An 18093-nucleotide genomic window follows, 5' to 3' on the forward strand; every position below is an offset into this window, starting at 1 on the left:
GCTGCTGTTTACTCACCCTTCAGGGAACGTGTGAAATAAATGAAAAGAAAGAACGAAATGATGCTGTGGGCAAATACTGTCAATGGCAGCTGTGAGTTGCAATGGGTCTTGGCATTAGAATCTACTTAAAGGTCAGTTTCTGCCAGAAGAGAACAGATAACTGTATCACCCAATTGGATACTATGTACCAATCCTAAAATATAAATATGAGACGTTTTATAAATTACCCAGCAGCCTCCGTGTCTCAGGAAGGTTAGCTCTGGGGCAACATGCTTGCCTTGGAAGCAAGGTGACACGGAGCACCACAGGTTCCATCCCCGGGTCCGTGCTTAGAAACCTCTGGGTATTAAGTGCATTATAAATAACCCATCATATCATCTATATCCATCATAAAAGAGGCCGATTTTACCAGTGGTCTAGGATTTCGGGATGAGATTCTGTGGCGAAGAGTGGTGTCTAGTGGGGCTCCACTGGGTGCTTCAGTGCACGAATACATGACTATTTAGGCGGCTGCAGTGGCGGCAACAGCTGCACGAAGATGATGTGTCTTTTTACAGAGTTCAGGGTTGCACCATAGAGACGCTGGCCTGCACAGCGCCCATTGGACCCCACGGAGTCATGCAGTGAAAAGGAGAGGAAGTGGAACATGACACACTCAGTGGATTAGGGGATGGTGACTCCCACAGTCATTCCCAGAATGGGAGCGCCACAGGATGAGCCGAGAAGTGGTGGGTTGACTCCAGTGCTGCCAGCTTCAACGGAGATGGCTGGACAGGTGGTGATCTTAGTTCAGAGTTTACAAAGCTCAGGAATATTCTTCTCTTTACTGCAAGGAAGAGCTACATGCAGCAAACAGATGCCGCCATTGTGCGAGTTCATGGTACAGTTAGCACAGTAACTGGATTTCATCTAAACTCAAGCTACCTTCTCTGCAAGGGTCTGGAAAGAGGGTTGGGGCTAGATCGGCCCCTATGAATATCTTTGAGGTGATACATAAAAAAGGAGTTTGCTGGTAGCCATGAAGAGATAAATCCCAAGCTACACACACTCTCTCTGCAGCTATCCAGTATGCCTGTAGTAGGCTCAAGAGCTCTCTTACAGGGATTCTTTTAGTCGGAACTACTTCACCTGTGAAAGTTGCTCCTCTCATTGGCTCTGGAGGCCCTGGCAACTATATGAATCTACAGTTTGACCACACACAAATGATACCATGGTTTCTGAAGCCTCGGGCCTGCCAATCCATTCCATAGAGGGATCCTTATTGACCACCTGGGACATCACCCATGTGACCACAGGTTTGCACATTCCCATTCAGGGTCATCAGGAGTACCTTCGTCTATAATTTATTTTAAGAATTACTTTGTTGGCTTAACACATTCCCACCATTTTTTGCCCTACACACCTAGGGCAGATTACAGAAGCTTTGCACTGGTGCAAGTGCAAAGTTTGCACAGTATTAGCAGGAGTGCAACGTTTGCCCTATGTCTAAAAACACCTGCAAATATTAGAGAACCATGGCATCATGACAAGTGCATGTTGGCATGTTATAAGCAGTAGTTCAAAAAGTGTAATAGTGCAAAAAAAAATATACAATTTCGATGCATTTTTTGCACCGGGGCAAAGTTTGCCCTGGTGTTAATACCAATCTGTGTTAGTACCAGAGCAAACTTTGCCCTGGCGCAAAAATACAGTGTAAATGTATAATTTTTGCAGGGCAATTTTTGCCCCACTGCTTATAACATGCCAAAATGCACTTGTCACGGTGCAATGGTTTTCTAATATTTGCAAGTGTTTTTACAAATAGGGCAAACGTTGCACTCGTGCTAATACCGTGCAAACTTTGCACTTGCCCCAGTGCAAAGCTTCTGTAATCTGGCCCGAGGTGTCTTTTTCATCTCTAGATGTGAGCAAGTCTATCAGACCCCTGCATTAATCAACAAAGGTCTTGTGAAAAACACAACTTGCAACGCTGCAGTTCACTCTGTGTCACCTGAATATCAAAGGTTCGCTGATATGGTCTGGCAGATGGAAGCTGAAAAACGCCCCCTATCCACTGCTTTGACAGCTAACTCCAGCTCATACCTAACCAGGGGCCATATCACAGAATCTAGGCATCGTTGCAAGTGGAATTGCTCGCGAGAAAATGACATTAGTACAAAAAACGTATTCTTTCAATGTGTTTTTTGCACAGGGTCAAATTTGAGCCAGTTTCATACTCTTTTTTTGCACTAGGACCGTTTTTGTCATAGTGTTACTGCACTTGCACTGATGCCACGTGTCTATAAACATGCTCCGCAGGGGCCAGATCAGAGAAACCTTTCCCTGGTACAAGTGCAAAGCTGCACCGTGGTAGCACTAGAGTAGTTTGCACGGGTAAAAAACAAAAAACACTGGGGTCATATCCGGAAACATTTCCACCATCACATGTGTCATTGTTTATGGTATAATTACTAAGGCAAACATGTCATTAGCGCAAAAAACATGCGTTTTGAATGCATGTTTGAAACAGGGCAGACATTGTCAACCTTTGCCCTGTTTCAAACATGCATTCAAAACGCATGTTTTTTGCTCTACGGACATTTTTGCCCTGTTTAAAAAAATGCATTCAAAACGCATGTTTTTTGCTCTAAGGACATTTTTGCCCTGTTTAAAAAATGCATTCAAAACGCATGTTTTTTGCTCTAAGGACATGTTTGCCCTGTTTAAAAAAATGCATTCAAAACGCATGTTTTTTGCTCTAAGGACATTTTTGCCCTGTTTAAAAAATGCATTAAGCTCTAAGGACATTTTTGCCCTAAGGACATTTTTGCCCTGTTTAAAAAAATGCAGTCAAAACGCATGTTTTTTGCTCTAAGGACATTTTTGCCCTGTTTAAAAAAATGCATTCAAAACGCATGTTTTTTGCTCTAAGGACATTTTTGCCCTGTTTAAAAAATGCATTCAAAACGCATGTTTTTTGCTCTAAGGACATTTTTGCTCTAAGGACATTTTTACCCTGTTTAAAAACTGCATTCAAAACGCATGTTTTTTGCTCTAAGTTCATTTTTGCCCTGTTTAAAAAATGCATTCAAAACGCATATTTTCTGCGCTAAGAACACTCCCACGTGCTATTATGGTGCAGCTTTCCCCGGTGTAGTTTCTGTAATCTGGTTCCAGAACATTCTGCACGTGGAAATTGTCAAAAGAAGAAGAAAGTGTCCTGAAGACTTAACTGGGCGCACCCCAGCAGAAGGGACTCATTCTACTTTCCCTGAGGGAGCCCCGATCTTTTTCATCTAAAGGAAATGTGTGTAGCTCTGGCCATGCATTGACTCCCGGGAGCTAAACTGATCATGAGGAAGAATGGCAGTCCACTGGCGCTCATTCGTGATCTCATTGAACACATCTGAGATGGCTCATGGTTTACCAACCTGTATTGATAGGAAGTGTACAGGCTGGCGAGCATCTGGGAAGACCCGTGGAAGGCCGCTTCCAAGACCAGGACAGCCATTTCAGGTACACCATCATGCTTTGGGCCTTTGTAACTCACTCGCTGACTTTCAACTCTTTATCACAAATGTATTCCATGATCGGATCGATGTGATCACGGCGCATTTTTTACTGCGCATCCCATAAAATGTCGGATTTGATTTCCTCCAAATTTTGCATTTTTCTCACAAATTAATGCGGGTGGGGGTGACCCTCCAAATCCCCCATGCCTCCCTTAACCTGCAAGAAAAAGTGCAAAAATGCGACCATAACCCCCCCACTTTTTTGGGGTTTGCAGTGATGGGATTCTACATTTTCGTCCTATCCCCCATGATTAAGGTGGGGTCAATGTAGCATCTTCACCCACAGTAAAGAAGACAATATCAAACATGTACGGGAGGTACTCTACCAGTTCCAAAAACAATGTTTATATAGACTAAACTGAAGGAGTGCCAGTTCCACAGGAAAGAAAGATGTGGAGATGTTAGGCCATCGTCTCACCTCTATCAGGCTGAAATGGATCAGATACTAGTGCAAGTCATCCTGGGGTACCTGACAAATACCGAACGCGCAAAACTGCGGGAATTCTTGGGGTGTGCCAACCTTTACTGATGATTTGTGACAGATTTCGCACAGATGGCGCAACCTCTTAGTAATAAAAAAATCACATATTTTCTTTTATTACGTTTTTTGGAACAGGATAATACTTCCAAACTAGTGCACATGTTAGGTAGCACTACAATTAAGACCAGTAAGATAGCTCAGCGGGATGAGCGCTCGCTGCTGCAATCTGAGCGTGATCTGCAGGTCGCAGGTGTGAGTCCCGGCAAGGCCAACTCAGTCTTTCATCCTTCCGAGGTCGATAAATGAGTACCAATTTCAATTGGGTGATATTGTATGTAAATATGTGCTCTGTAAAGCGCTTTGGATTAAGGCGCTATATAAAATAACACATCATTATCATTATCATTACAATTCAAGATCACCCAGCCATTTGAAAGTTCTCTGCTCATGTTGAATCAGCACACTCAATGATGAACATTTAAGACTGAACAGAAAACGCTAGAGCATTAAGGTGGCCAGTCAGATAAGCAAAGAAATAGCGTGCAGCATGTGTGTTTGGGGGGTACTTACCTGTGACTCTGAGGAGCATGGCTTCTTCCTCAAATGGAGACCATCCTGCCATCTTAAACTACAAATAATCATACCACGATCTGATAATCCCACCAGCTGAGAATGAACTCCAATGTTTCTCAATATTTCCACAATCCAAGCACACACCTTAGGGGAGGGGGAGCTCTGCCTTTCCAGACCCATAAAATGCTCGTTTTCCCAATTACCACTGCACGGAGCAAGAACTCTTTTTGACCCCAACTTAAATCCTCGATCGCTCCTTGCCACAGAAGGGTCACCATTCGTGTTGTTAAGGGCAACGCTCTATTAAGGATGATATTAACCTACTTAATATGTATCGCCAGAAGGCTAAGAGCCGATGGCAATCCAAAAATATATCTGGCAAAGTCTCATTCCTCTTTCAAATGCCAAGCAAGTATTATTGGCCTTTAACACATGTCCGAGCCTATTTTCTTGTATCAAATATAAATATTCACTTTTTAATGTCGAATTCCATACAGGGATAAACCTGTGTTCTAAGTGCTGCCAAACGTGGCTGGTAAGCCCTTTAAGAATCTTAAGAGTATGTTATGTTATAATGTGTTTATACTTCACCAAATCACCACTATAGTGGTCTTAGGGCCTGATTGACAAAAGCCTATTTCAATGAGAACACTTAGATGAAAAATGGCGCCTAGAGCTCTATGGCTGGTCCAAGGAGTGACGTCTTCGGCCCGTGCACGGGGTTTCAGACCATAGTGTGAGAGGAAAGGGAAAAGGGCAGTGGTGTACAGGAAAGGGGAAATTAAAAAAGCACAATCAGGGGAATACAAACTGGTGGATAAAAGAGGGAGGGTAATGCTTTTGAATTCTTGGGTTTGTGATGCTGCAGGTAAGTTTGAGGAGTGAAAGAATTGCGCAAGAAAAGAACAGTTAAATTCAAAGATTTCTCAAAAGAAGGAATATAATTGAGGGCAATTTTGATACATACATTTTAAAAAATTGTAGTCTATGAATGTGTGAAGGTGTTAGGAACACCCCTAGAAGTCTTTGGAAACACTGGAAGATTCACCATCATCGGCGCACCCAGTGGAATCCAAGATGGCGCCTGTTGGATCACGTTTCCACTACCTAACGGTACAGGTCTAGTTCTCGCACTCAGTTTCCACGTGACCACTCCTACTTATACACAGGAATTCCAACACACTCTGCGTTGCTACTCGCTCCCGTGTATGCATTGCTTCCTAACCCTTGGTTCTGTGCTCTCCAGCACTCCTTTCCCTCGCATTTTCATTTTCCTTCTTCAGTTCAGCTTTGCCGACCCTGGCATTGCGGCGCCTTTTTTCCCCGCTCGGCTTTTGCCGTATTAGCTGCTCGCAGCGCCTGTCCTCAGCTCGGCGCCTACCAAGCTTTGGCAGTTCGCTGCTTCCTTTTCCACACGGCTTGCCGTGTTAGCTGCTGCTAGCCATTCTCGGCATCTTCTTCTCCGCTCCGGCGCCTGCCACTCCTGTGCTCGCAGCTTCTGTTGCACTTACCTCTCTCTGCTTCTTTCCGCCGTCGGCTTCTCCCTCCCGCGGCTCCTCTCCTCCTGCTGTCATTTTGTTTCTTTCTCCTCTCTTTCCTCAGGAGTCTCGTCTCTCGAAGTGACAGTTTGCTTCTCCCGACACTGTTGGGGGTTTCCCCAGCTCCTTTCCTTGGATTATTCATATTCCGCATCCAGTCTTCAATTGAACATCAAGCTCACTATTCTACTCTTCATTGATCCTGCGGACTACCATTCTACACAATCGGAACCTGTCTGATTCTGGGTTTTCTTCCCCACGAGGGTTTCCCAGGAGGGTGGCCCCCTAGGTGCACAGAGTACTACTCACGGTCTCTGGACTCCTGGGGGGACGTCTCTCTCTTTTCTACAAACATCCGGATAAGAACCGAAGATTCGTGAGTACCATTCTTGGCATAAATAGAAGGCGAGGTGTGGAAAGAGATTGTAAGAGATTGTAAGAGATAGCAACGCCATGGAGCAGCAGATACAGCAGCTCGTAGCAGCTGTACAAAATCTCAATACCGAAATGCAAACCTTGCGCAATGAAAACACCATGCTTCGCCAAGTAGTACATTCAAGAATCGAACTGCCTCCAGGACCCCTCCCAATGGGGAAATATGACGGCAGTCCCAAGAAGCTAAAAGAATTTATTGACTCTTGTACGGTACAATTTACATTAAAACCGGCCTTCTTTCCAAACGACCGATCCAAGGTCAGCTTCATGATATCCAACCTATCAGGAAGTGCTCTGGCATGGGCCACTCCCCTGGTGACTACTAATAATCAAATCTTAGACTCTCTAGTCGGGTTCTCCAATAGCCTGCAGGCCATGTTTGGACGCAGAGAATTAGTGGTCTCTGCACAAGAAAACCTCTTAGACCTGAAACAAGGAACAATGGAGATTCTGTCGTACATCACACAGTTCAAGCAACTGGCACATGAAACGGCCTGGGCAGATGACGCCCTCATTACTATTTTTAGGAGAAATGTAAACGAAGACTTGAAGGACGAACTGTCTCGGGTGCCTCGCCCGCATAACCTTGCAGAGATGATAACACTCGTTCTACAGATGGATTATCGTATCCAAGAAAGGTACTTAGAAAGGAAGAAAGGAAAAGCCAAAGGACCTTCTCCAACTGTACGAAGCGAATTTGCCAAGACCTCACGAACCCATGAGGAAGAACCTATGCAAATAGGAACCACCAGAGGTCCTCTTACCTCAGAAGAGAGAAACAGAAGACGCTCTTTGGGTCTCTGTATGTACTGTGGTTCGGACAAGCATGTTTTGAAGGACTGTAATCTAGTCCCTCCCCGCCGCTCGGGAAACGCCTTCACCCGTTCATAAAGGGAACCATGAACGGGCATGGAACTCCGAGTTCCCTCAACGGAGTGGCTAATTCAACTCAAATGGTGGTTTTACCGGTAACTCTCCGATTCAATGACAATTCCATCGAAAACGTTCCAGCTCTTGTAGATTGCGGGGCAGCGGGTCTTTTTATGGATACCGATTGGGCTTACAAGAACAAGATACCCCATATGGCTAAGGAATTACCTGTCCCAGTCGAAGGAGTAGATGGAGAATCCTTATCCTCTGGACCCATACGAGCCAATACCTCCGTCCTCACTATGAGGATAGCTTCCCATGAAGAGGAGGTGATCTTTGACCTCATTAAGGCAGCTCACTACCCGGTAATCCTGGGAATACCTTGGTTGGCCAAACACAATCCCTATATCAATTGGAAAGCTGGAACCATGTTTCTGGGATCAGAATACTGTATCTCCACATGTCAACACAACGGTGCAACTGGTATACACGCCTCCAATGCTCCTGTAATCTCTCAGAACTCTAACGCAGTGGTGCTAAATCTGAAATTGTTACCGGAATGTTACCACGAGTACCGTAATGTATTCTCTAACGAGGAATTCAAGGAACTGCCTCCGCACAGGAGAGACGATTGCAGTATAGATCTACTGCCAGACGCGCAGATTCCATTTGGAAGGATGTACACCCTATCTAATCCCGAAAAGGAAGCCCTGAAGGAATATCTTCAGACAAATCTACGCAACAGACTTATCACTGAATCAAAGAGTCCAGCTGGAGCGTCCTTGTTTTTCATACCGAAAAAAGACTGCAAGGAGTTGAGACCCTGCATCGATTATAGGGGGTTAAATAGGGTCACCTACAAAGATCGATATCCCTTGCCTTTGATTCAAGACATTTTAGAAGCGGTAAGGGGTGCCTCCATTTTCACCAAACTGGACCTAAGAGGCGCTTATCATTTGATTCGGATCAAAAGCGGAGACGAATGGAAGACGGCATTCCGCACCCCTTTTGGGCATTACGAATATCACGTTATGCCTTTCGGCCTGGCCAATGCTCCATCAGTTTTCCAAAGATTTGTTGACCACTTGTTCTCTGATTTATTACTACATTCACTGATCGTATATCTTGACGATATATTGATCTTTTCTACCAATATACAAGAGCACATTTCTCATGTTTCAGAGGTACTACGTCGCCTTCAAGACAATCACCTTTTCGCCAAATTAGAGAAATGCTCTTTTCATCAAGAAAAGATTCCTTATTTGGGCTTTATTCTTTCCAAAGAAGGAGCTTCCATGGACCCCCACAAGGTACAAGCCATTTTGCATTGGAAGGCTCCACAAGGAGTCAAAGAAATCCAAAGGTTTGTTGGCTTTGCGAATTTCTACAGGAAATTTATACCCAACTTCTCCAAAGTCATCAAACCATTGACAACGCTTCTACAGAAAGGAAGGAAATACGTTTGGTCTACGGAGACACAACAAGCCTTCGATGAACTTAAGTCTGCCTTTTCATCCGCTCCCATCCTTAGACTGCCGGACCAAACCAAACCATTCCTCCTAGAGACTGATGCTTCTCATTCGGCCATAGGAGCGGTCTTGAAACAGACTTCTCTTAGCGGCAAAGAGCATCCCATTGCCTATATGTCGAAGACCTTGACTTCCTCGGAACAAAACTACACGGTTCTGGAAAAGGAATTGCTCGCAATTAAAAAGGCATGCCAAGAATGGAGACATCTTCTGGTAGGAGCAAGACATCCCATCACTATCAGAACCGACCACAGGAACCTTAAAGTCCTTCAGAATTTCGAGTGCCAAAACAGCCGACAAGCCCGATGGGCCTATTTTTTCTCTTCTTTTGACTTTCATATCACCCACATTCCAGGCACCTGTAACCAAATGGCTGATGCCTTGTCTCGCAGTACACAAACAGTAGACGGTACAGTTAAGGAAAAGATATTTCCGCAAACCACTTTTGTTTTTGTAGTCTCTTCATTTCTCCAAGATGTCCGCAGTCAAATAAAAGACATAAAGGATAGTGATATCCAAAATTACCAGCTTCAGGAAGAACATGGTCTATACTACTATGGCACTAGTCTGTTTGTGCCTACAGAAGACCTAAAACAGCAGGTATTACACATGTGCCACGATCACAAAGTAGCAGGTCACAGAGGAATAGCCAACACTCAGGAACTGATCAGCCGTCATTTTTGGTGGCCCACCTTAACTGCAGACGTCAAAGACTACGTTTCTTCTTGTGTCATCTGTCTCCAAGAAAAGACACCAAGGAGACTCCCAGTAGGAAAACTGGTCCAACCCACTCTACCCGACCAACCTTGGGAAAAAATTTCTACAGATTTTATTGTAGAACTACCACCTTCAAATAATAATACCACTATAATGGTAACTGTGGATTCCATGACTAAAATGGCACACTTTATTCCCATGAAAAAACTCCCAACAGCAGCTCAGATGGCCTCCTGTTTTTTGCAGACAATATTCCGATTGCATGGACTCCCCAAAAACATCATCTCCGATAGAGGACCACAATATATATCGTCATTCTGGAAAGATCTATGCCAATCGCTAGGAATACAACGAGATCTGACCTCTGGATACCATCCACAATCTAACGGTCAGACAGAGAGGCTAAACCAGTCTTTAGAACAATACCTTAGATGCTTTATCTCGGCTACCCAAGACAACTGGGACGACCTCCTTCCCTATGCGGAGATAGCATACAATAATTCTCAACACTCTGCTACCAAAATGTCTCCTTTCTACTGCACATACGGATATCATCCTGTAATAATCCCTACTACTCCTCCCAGAATTACCAACTCTCCTGCAGTAGAAGAATTGGTAGCCAACATTCAGTCTGGACATGCCCTGGCCCGTAGAGCTCTCAAGGAAACACAAGAAAGGACTAAAAAACAAGCAGACAAGCGAAGGTCCCAAGAACCCACTTACCATCAAGGGGATTTGGTATGGTTGTCCTCTCGATACCTCCCAAAGAGACTGATACCTACTAAACTATCCCCCAAGTATTTTGGTCCATTTACTATTTCCGGAGCAGTAGGGAAAGTGGCATATCGCCTTCAGTTACCTCCTTCTTGGTCTAGAATACATAATGTTTTCCACGTCTCTCAGCTAAAGGCCAATGTTTCAGACAGGTTCCAAAGGCAAGATAGAAACAAACCTTTGCCTATTGACTCCTCCGAAGGACAAGAATATGAAGTATCGGCCATAGCGGACTCCAGATACCATCGGGGAATTCTTCAATATCTCCTAGATTGGAAAGGATATGGACCGTCCGACAGGACTTGGGAACCAGCTTCTGCAGTTCATGCACCTGCATTGGTGCGCCGATTCCACAGGTCTCAACCGTGGAAACCTGGACCTTCCACCCCACGGGAAGGGCATACTGTTAGGAACACCCCTAGAAGTCTTTGGAAACACTGGAAGATTCACCATCATCGGCGCACCCAGTGGAATCCAAGATGGCGCCTGTTGGATCACGTTTCCACTACCTAACGGTACAGGTCTAGTTCTCGCACTCAGTTTCCACGTGACCACTCCTACTTATACACAGGAATTCCAACACACTCTGCGTTGCTACTCGCTCCCGTGTATGCATTGCTTCCTAACCCTTGGTTCTGTGCTCTCCAGCACTCCTTTCCCTCGCATTTTCATTTTCCTTCTTCAGTTCAGCTTTGCCGACCCTGGCATTGCGGCGCCTTTTTTCCCCGCTCGGCTTTTGCCGTATTAGCTGCTCGCAGCGCCTGTCCTCAGCTCGGCGCCTACCAAGCTTTGGCAGTTCGCTGCTTCCTTTTCCACACGGCTTGCCGTGTTAGCTGCTGCTAGCCATTCTCGGCATCTTCTTCTCCGCTCCGGCGCCTGCCACTCCTGTGCTCGCAGCTTCTGTTGCACTTACCTCTCTCTGCTTCTTTCCGCCGTCGGCTTCTCCCTCCCGCGGCTCCTCTCCTCCTGCTGTCATTTTGTTTCTTTCTCCTCTCTTTCCTCAGGAGTCTCGTCTCTCGAAGTGACAGTTCGCTTCTCCCGACACTGTTGGGGGTTTCCCCAGCTCCTTTCCTTGGATTATTCATATTCCGCATCCAGTCTTCAATTGAACATCAAGCTCACTATTCTACTCTTCATTGATCCTGCGGACTACCATTCTACACAATCGGAACCTGTCTGATTCTGGGTTTTCTTCCCCACGAGGGTTTCCCAGGAGGGTGGCCCCCTAGGTGCACAGAGTACTACTCACGGTCTCTGGACTCCTGGGGGGACGTCTCTCTCTTTTCTACAAACATCCGGATAAGAACCGAAGATTCGTGAGTACCATTCTTGGCATAAATAGAAGGCGAGGTGTGGAAAGAGATTGTAAGAGATTGTAAGAGAAGGACTTGACATGTGTGTTCAAGCGACCTGTTCATGCGTGGCGGCTTTTGCACAGTTGTGTTTAACATCTCTGACTAAATAACCACCAGCATGCAGGGGCTGCCAGGCGCGTGGCCAAGAGTGGCACAATGCAGAGTTGAGGCTGTGGTTGTTGAATGTGAACAGAAAACATAGGCAAACTAATGGGTAGAATGAAATCCGTTTTACAAGACAAAGTGCAAGCGTTGGCACCCAAAATATTATGAAATGTGTTAAGTGCCATGAAAGATCAAAAGGGGATCTGCGTGGCCAAAAGGCCCCCTCTAATGGGGGAGGGGTGGACCACTGTGAAGAGGTAGATTCATAGTAAATCCTGTGTGGTTTAGGCACCTCTGTCGAAAGCATTTGCCTTTCAGCGGGAGGGCATATTCTACATGTGTTCTCCCCCACACATAACGTCACGTGTTTACGCATGAGTGTATGACGTAGGTCATGTCTGCTCCATTTTACTCCCTGTCTGCATGTCAATGCGCTTCTCTAAAAAGCAATCCAGTGTTTATATTCAAAGGAAAAAAAATCTTACCTGGTGAAAATCACCTCTTCCCACCCAAGAAAGGTGATTCCCGCATGAGGATGGCTTGCGTTCTGCCCCCTCCCCATATCACGGGCCTACCCCACATGCACTAGCCCGCTTTAACTAATGGGTGTGGTGGGTTGTTAGAAAGAAAGCAAAGCTCTTCTGAAAGAAACATCAAAGTCAAAACCAAGAAAGCCAGCAAAACGCTTATAGACTCAGAGTTGGAAAAAGGAACTTCAAAAATTGAAATCTGCCCTAAAAACATTTATAGCAGGATTCTATATTTCTCACACTTCTCACCAGATGGAAACAAGAGCTGGACACTCTTTACAGTTGGGGGAAGGATGACGATATTAAAAACTCGTCCTGGCAGTGCTTGTGAAGTACACTTCAAATTCACCCTATATGAACCCTTACACCACTGATATTTGACACAGAGCAGGAATGTCTGGTGTTAACAAGTTTTAGAGGTTTGGTGCACCTAATACAATTTGTTCACACCCTTTGTGGTCAAGCAAAACATGCGATGTATATTGGTCTAGCGTCCATGCACATTATTAGACATATCGGGCCCCGACTATACCTAGTTCAGCTCATACTTACTTAATGATTTTACTGACATGTTACGCTTAACAAAACATTGAAGAAGGTGGCTTGGCACAATGCTCCTGGCAACTAAATTATGCATTTAGAGGGACTGAGGAAAAACTACAGCACCAAAACCACAAGACTGGTATACTAAAATGGCTAAAGTAACATTGTTTGAGCAAGTAATTTACCACACACAAGATGCAGAACAGACATCCATAGAAGCGTGGTCTGGCTTTCAAATCCATAGCTGCCCTTTTTGGTTTTTGATAAATGCTACTTTATGTTCCAGCAGCTGTCAGGAATGTACATGTGACCTTTGAACCTGCTCTGTTGATACTACAGAATAGATGTTGTAGCAGTGAGGAGACAGTTACCACCAAAGCACATGATTACACTATGCTTTTGGCATGGAGTCTAATATGAAGAGAATTTGATTATATGACCACTTTTACAGAAACAGAATGATCTGCATCATTTTTATATAATAACATTCAAAAAAAGTTCAGGCTATTCTGCCCTAACCAAATGGCCATTCTGTCACATTCCCCCAGCTCAAATGGTTGAGCACTATCCTTCTAAGGGTCTGACTCATCCTCAAGGCAAAAGTACATACAAAGTCATCAGCACAGGAGAGCTGTAAGCCAGGTTTAATTTGCATATTCAGTTCTTGTATGAATGTGGCCCAGTGAAGCAACTGGGATTCTCTTCTTTCATGGCCATTTAACACTAGAGGTGCCTTTGGTCAGTTTGTGTGATAAAATGGGACCCATAAATATAGGGTTTCAGTTTGCATATCACCCTAGCTATCGTAAATGCCTCCTTTTCAATTGTGTGCCTGCTAGTGTAGGTGCACAACTGTTCAGTACCCTCAGAGTTTAGCTACGCAAACACTGCTCCAATCCCAAATGCACATGGGTCTGTCCGTCTGAATGATAAATTCCTTCCCAGAGCAGTTGCTGTAGATGTCAGGAGATGGTTACATCCAAGGCACATGACTGCACTATGCTTTGACATGGAACTTTATGAAAGAGGGGGTCTGATAAGCAGACTTCCTTTCAGAAACAGAATTACCCTCATCATTTTATAAAAATCTAAATCAAAACACCTCAGGCTCTCCTGCCAGCACCAGATGGCCATTCTGTTATAATCTTGGATTAATAAAACATTTTTAACTGCCTATTTCCCCCGTAGAATTTGTTATACTTTCTTCTGACTTTCTTTCTCAGTCTTTGGCATTGCTTGCCTGTACCCTACTTTTTGACAGCACCATGAGTCATCTTTCACGTGTGTTAGCGTTATAGAAACTGCCAATTGAATCAAATCCTTTTCTCCTATCCTCTGGCCAACCTCTTTGGGCCCTCCATCCCCACCATCCTCTGAAGCCAAACACCTTGGGGTCCACTTCGACTCCGCTCTATCCTTCACCCCTCACATCATGGACTTTACCAAGAAGGCCCACTTCCAGCTCCACCTCCTCAGAGGCATTCTCCCTTTCCTCACCTTCCCCCAGAAGCTCAATGTCTACAGAGCTCTGGTTCTCTCTAGGCTGGACTACTGCAACAGCCTCTTTCTCAATCTCCTTCTTTCCTCCCTACACCCCCTCCAGCTAATCCAGAATCCAGCCCTAGAATTTCTGCACTGGCTCTCGCTGGGTGCAACGATCAAATTCAAGACCTGCTCCATCATCCACATGGCTTTCTGGGGCCTGTGACCAAACTATCTCCAACTCCCCCCTTCTTCTAAACACTCCTCTGCTACAGCCCTCTGCTCCTCTAACTCCAACTCTCTGATTGTCAAACGCTTCTCCAAGCAGAGAGTGGGGGGCAGGTCTCTCTCCTCGGCTGGTGCCTCCCTTTGGAATAACCTCCCTGCCCCTCTCTAAATAGAGCCGGACCTCCTTAAATTCTGGAAACAGCTCAAAACACTGCTTTTCCTCACATCTTTCCCTCTCTCCCTTACCTGCTAATTACCCCACTGCCACTGAGACTGGTGGCCTAGCCCTCATGAATCTCACAGGATATCAGGCCTTCTTGCCTAGTCAATTCCAGCACCGCCCCCACCCCCCACTGCACTGCCCCTGCTGGGCCATGCGTGGCGGCTCTACATCCCACCACTGGAAATCGCACACACTAGCACAGTGTAAGGCCTCCTCCTGCCCCCCTGGGCACGTCCCTCCTGTGCCCCCCTCCAGCACTTGTCCATTCCCCCCCCGCCCGACCCATCCCTACATCCTGCACTTCTTCAATGCACTTGCACGTCCGAATATCACAAGGCCTCGAAGGACCAAGACTGGATATATACAGTTTTGCCAATGTAGTTTCTTTCCCCTGTTCCCTTTCCGTTTAGCCTTATGGCGTACCCAATTCTGATTTATAAGCGCCTAACAAATGCTCAATAAAATACAAAAAAATCACATCACTCTTAAATCGTGCACAGTCTGAACCATTGGCTACCACAAAGAAAATGCTAGGACTAGCAAGTGGCGCTCATGCAGCATGGTATTAGAAATGTACAGATGTCTGCTAAACTTTTAAAAGGTAAAAATGAAAATGTATCTGTGGAGGAAGGGGTGGAGGCATTAAGGCAAGACACAAACACGGGAGACTGACTCACCATTCACACACAGTCAAGCTCTAGGTGTGGAAGGCATCGCCCATCATCTGGCATCCATGGAGCGACCCCATGCCAGACTGGGAGAATGGTGCGATTGAATTGTAAACATGCAGAAAGTGTCTGGTAATGATCTCAGGGAAAGTGTTAGGTGGTTGTGGAAACAAGTACAAACCATGAAGGGTACACCAAACACCCCAAGACAATAGACATGAATTATTGGTGATGCGAAGACGCAATTCAAACATGGTCCCAAGCAAAGTTGTGGGTCTACGCTAGAAATCGATGAGCATTGACAGTATGATAATGGAGGACTGCAAGAGTCCACTCTGAGCCTATTGACTGGCAAGCGCATATTTTTGAAAGTGAGATTGGCCATATGTCACTCCCATGAGAGATACGAGAGGCAGGTATGGGTCTCCTGAAAGTCCTGAGAGATGAGGTGGTCAGAAAAAGTGGGGGAAAGTGCAAAAGATCCTAGAACCAATGAGAGAAACCAAAAGAATGGGGATGAGCTGGTAAAAGATGGAAGATATGTGACTTATAATGGACGGCGTAGAGTAGGGGAGCATTGTGCCAAATGCCATGTCTGAGCTCGGGCTTGCCTCCCATCCCAGGGCCTGGGGAAATGCTGGTATACCAAACTGGCTGCACAAGGGTGAGGTAGGAAGCAAAGGGAAGCAATTAAAATAGTAAAGGTATCAAGAACAAAAGGGGGTGATCAACACAACCATAGTAAGCCAGTAAAGCTACATATCTATCTGCCCACATGGTTTGATAGTGGCGGTTTCAGAATGGAAAGACTCAAGCTGTGCGATGGACTGGACTGCTCCATTCGTCTCTTTGTAGTCTTCCACCATGCACATATTCACTGCAAGCCTTTTTAAGATAAAGGACAGAGCTGGAGACTAATAGGGATCTATGTGGCTGCCAAATCGTGATTTTCACTATAAGGGTACAAATTCCCCCTCCAGCGCCCTGAGCATGAGCAAGGTGATTGGGCAAAGTGAAGGTCAAAACAGGGTAGTTTACAGTATATTTCAGGAATTGCAGGTTAAATGAAAGCTGCTGCTGTCGCTCATGAGGCGTGACAAGGGGCCACTAAATAGTTTAACCTATGAATCCTGTGTTTCTCCTTTCAGTTGCTGTTTTCTTTTGGGATGGAGAAAACTGGAATACCTTGACAATACACTCCTCCTCGCCGCCAGCCCCTCTCTTGCCCACATTGTCCCTCGCCCGCTCGTTTCGCCATACAGGCAGGTCCCTCGCTGCACAGGCCGGAGGCACTCACCGTTCCTCAGGAGGCAGCAGGCCCTGCTGCACCGCTGGGCCGTGCTCTCCCAGTACAGCCGCAGCACCTGGGCCCCCCTCCGCTGGGACTCCTGCATGTCGACGAGCAGCCCCGGGAAGCGCCGGATCCAGCAGTTCTGGTAGTAGGCGGTGGGCGAGCACAGGCAGTCCGACCGCCACACCATGCCCAGGGTCCCCAGCAGCGCGGCCACCGCCACGGTCAGGAACATGTCGGCGGCCACATGCTGCTGCTGCGGCAGCGTGGGCGCCCTCATGCGCGCGGCTGGCGGGGAGGAACTTGCTCTGCGGGGGTCCCGAGAGAGGGACTCACGGCAGGGCGGGAGCGGCCTTCCCCCATGCTCTCAGGGCGATCACCCGCCGGCTGTTTCCCCGAGAGGGGCTGTAGACAGCTGCCTCCAGCTCCATGCCCTGCTTTTTGCTTTTGACTTCGGAGTTTTCTTTTCAGCATCCAGGTCCAGGAATGCCCCTCCCCCCGCCCCCACCTCTTACCTGCGCTGTGCCAGGCAAGGGCTCCCGATCTCACGATCTCATCACCCAGCCCCCCCCTCACCCCCTCCCAAATGCCGGCGCAGCACAGGCACCAGTCTTTCAAGTAAAAGTTTGACGGATTTGCATCACACAGAAAGAAACACAACCCCTCCACCCAATCCCCCAAAATGAAACCTGCACGTCCCCTTAGGTGCCAGATCAGAGGCGATCACGCTGCGTGTGCCCAGTTCTTATCTGCTATAGGTTTTCAAGGGCTTTCTAGTCCCGCATAACTGAACCCCCCCCCCTTGTCTGGCGGAAAAATATGCGACTGTTATCTGACATGTTATGCCCCCTCCCCTGGCACCCGCAACCACATACCGAAATACCCATGTATCCCCAATGATGCCAAGCAGCAGCGCAAACCCCGATTCTGTTCATTTCTAGAAAATACCAGCTATACAATCTATCGTCTCAGTTACACCTTCAAAATCACCACATTTCCCCCCAGTCCGTATTGGTTCAACCCCTTCTCTTTTGTAGTGAAACTGACTGGTTCTTTCTTTTCGACAGACACGATTTACTTTTATATCACGCTTTCCGTATAATTTCGATTTACTAATAAAAACAGTGTTTGAGTTTTGCTCATCGTTGTTGAGTGCGCACGAAAGCTTAGCCGAAAGCTATTGTTATGAAGAGGAGTGCT

At 46.2% G+C, this 18093-nt stretch overlaps 1 protein-coding gene across 1 annotated transcript in view; it reads right to left on the minus strand.

Moving 5' to 3' along the window:
* The window catches only part of MANSC4 (MANSC domain containing 4), a 92426-nt gene extending 74889 nt beyond the window's left edge, over positions 1–17537 (minus strand). Inside the window, exon 1 of the mRNA XM_069628519.1 lies at positions 16900–17537. Coding sequence (XP_069484620.1) covers positions 16900–17173 — 274 coding nt within the window. The 5' untranslated portion in view covers positions 17174–17537. The remainder of the gene's footprint in view (positions 1–16899) is intronic.
* Between the last annotated feature and the right edge of the window lie 556 nt (positions 17538–18093).

Source organism: Ambystoma mexicanum, chromosome 12 (assembly GCF_040938575.1).
Source record: "Ambystoma mexicanum isolate Mex_15411 chromosome 12, UKY_AmexF1_1, whole genome shotgun sequence".
Taxonomy (NCBI): Eukaryota; Metazoa; Chordata; class Amphibia; order Caudata; family Ambystomatidae; genus Ambystoma; species Ambystoma mexicanum.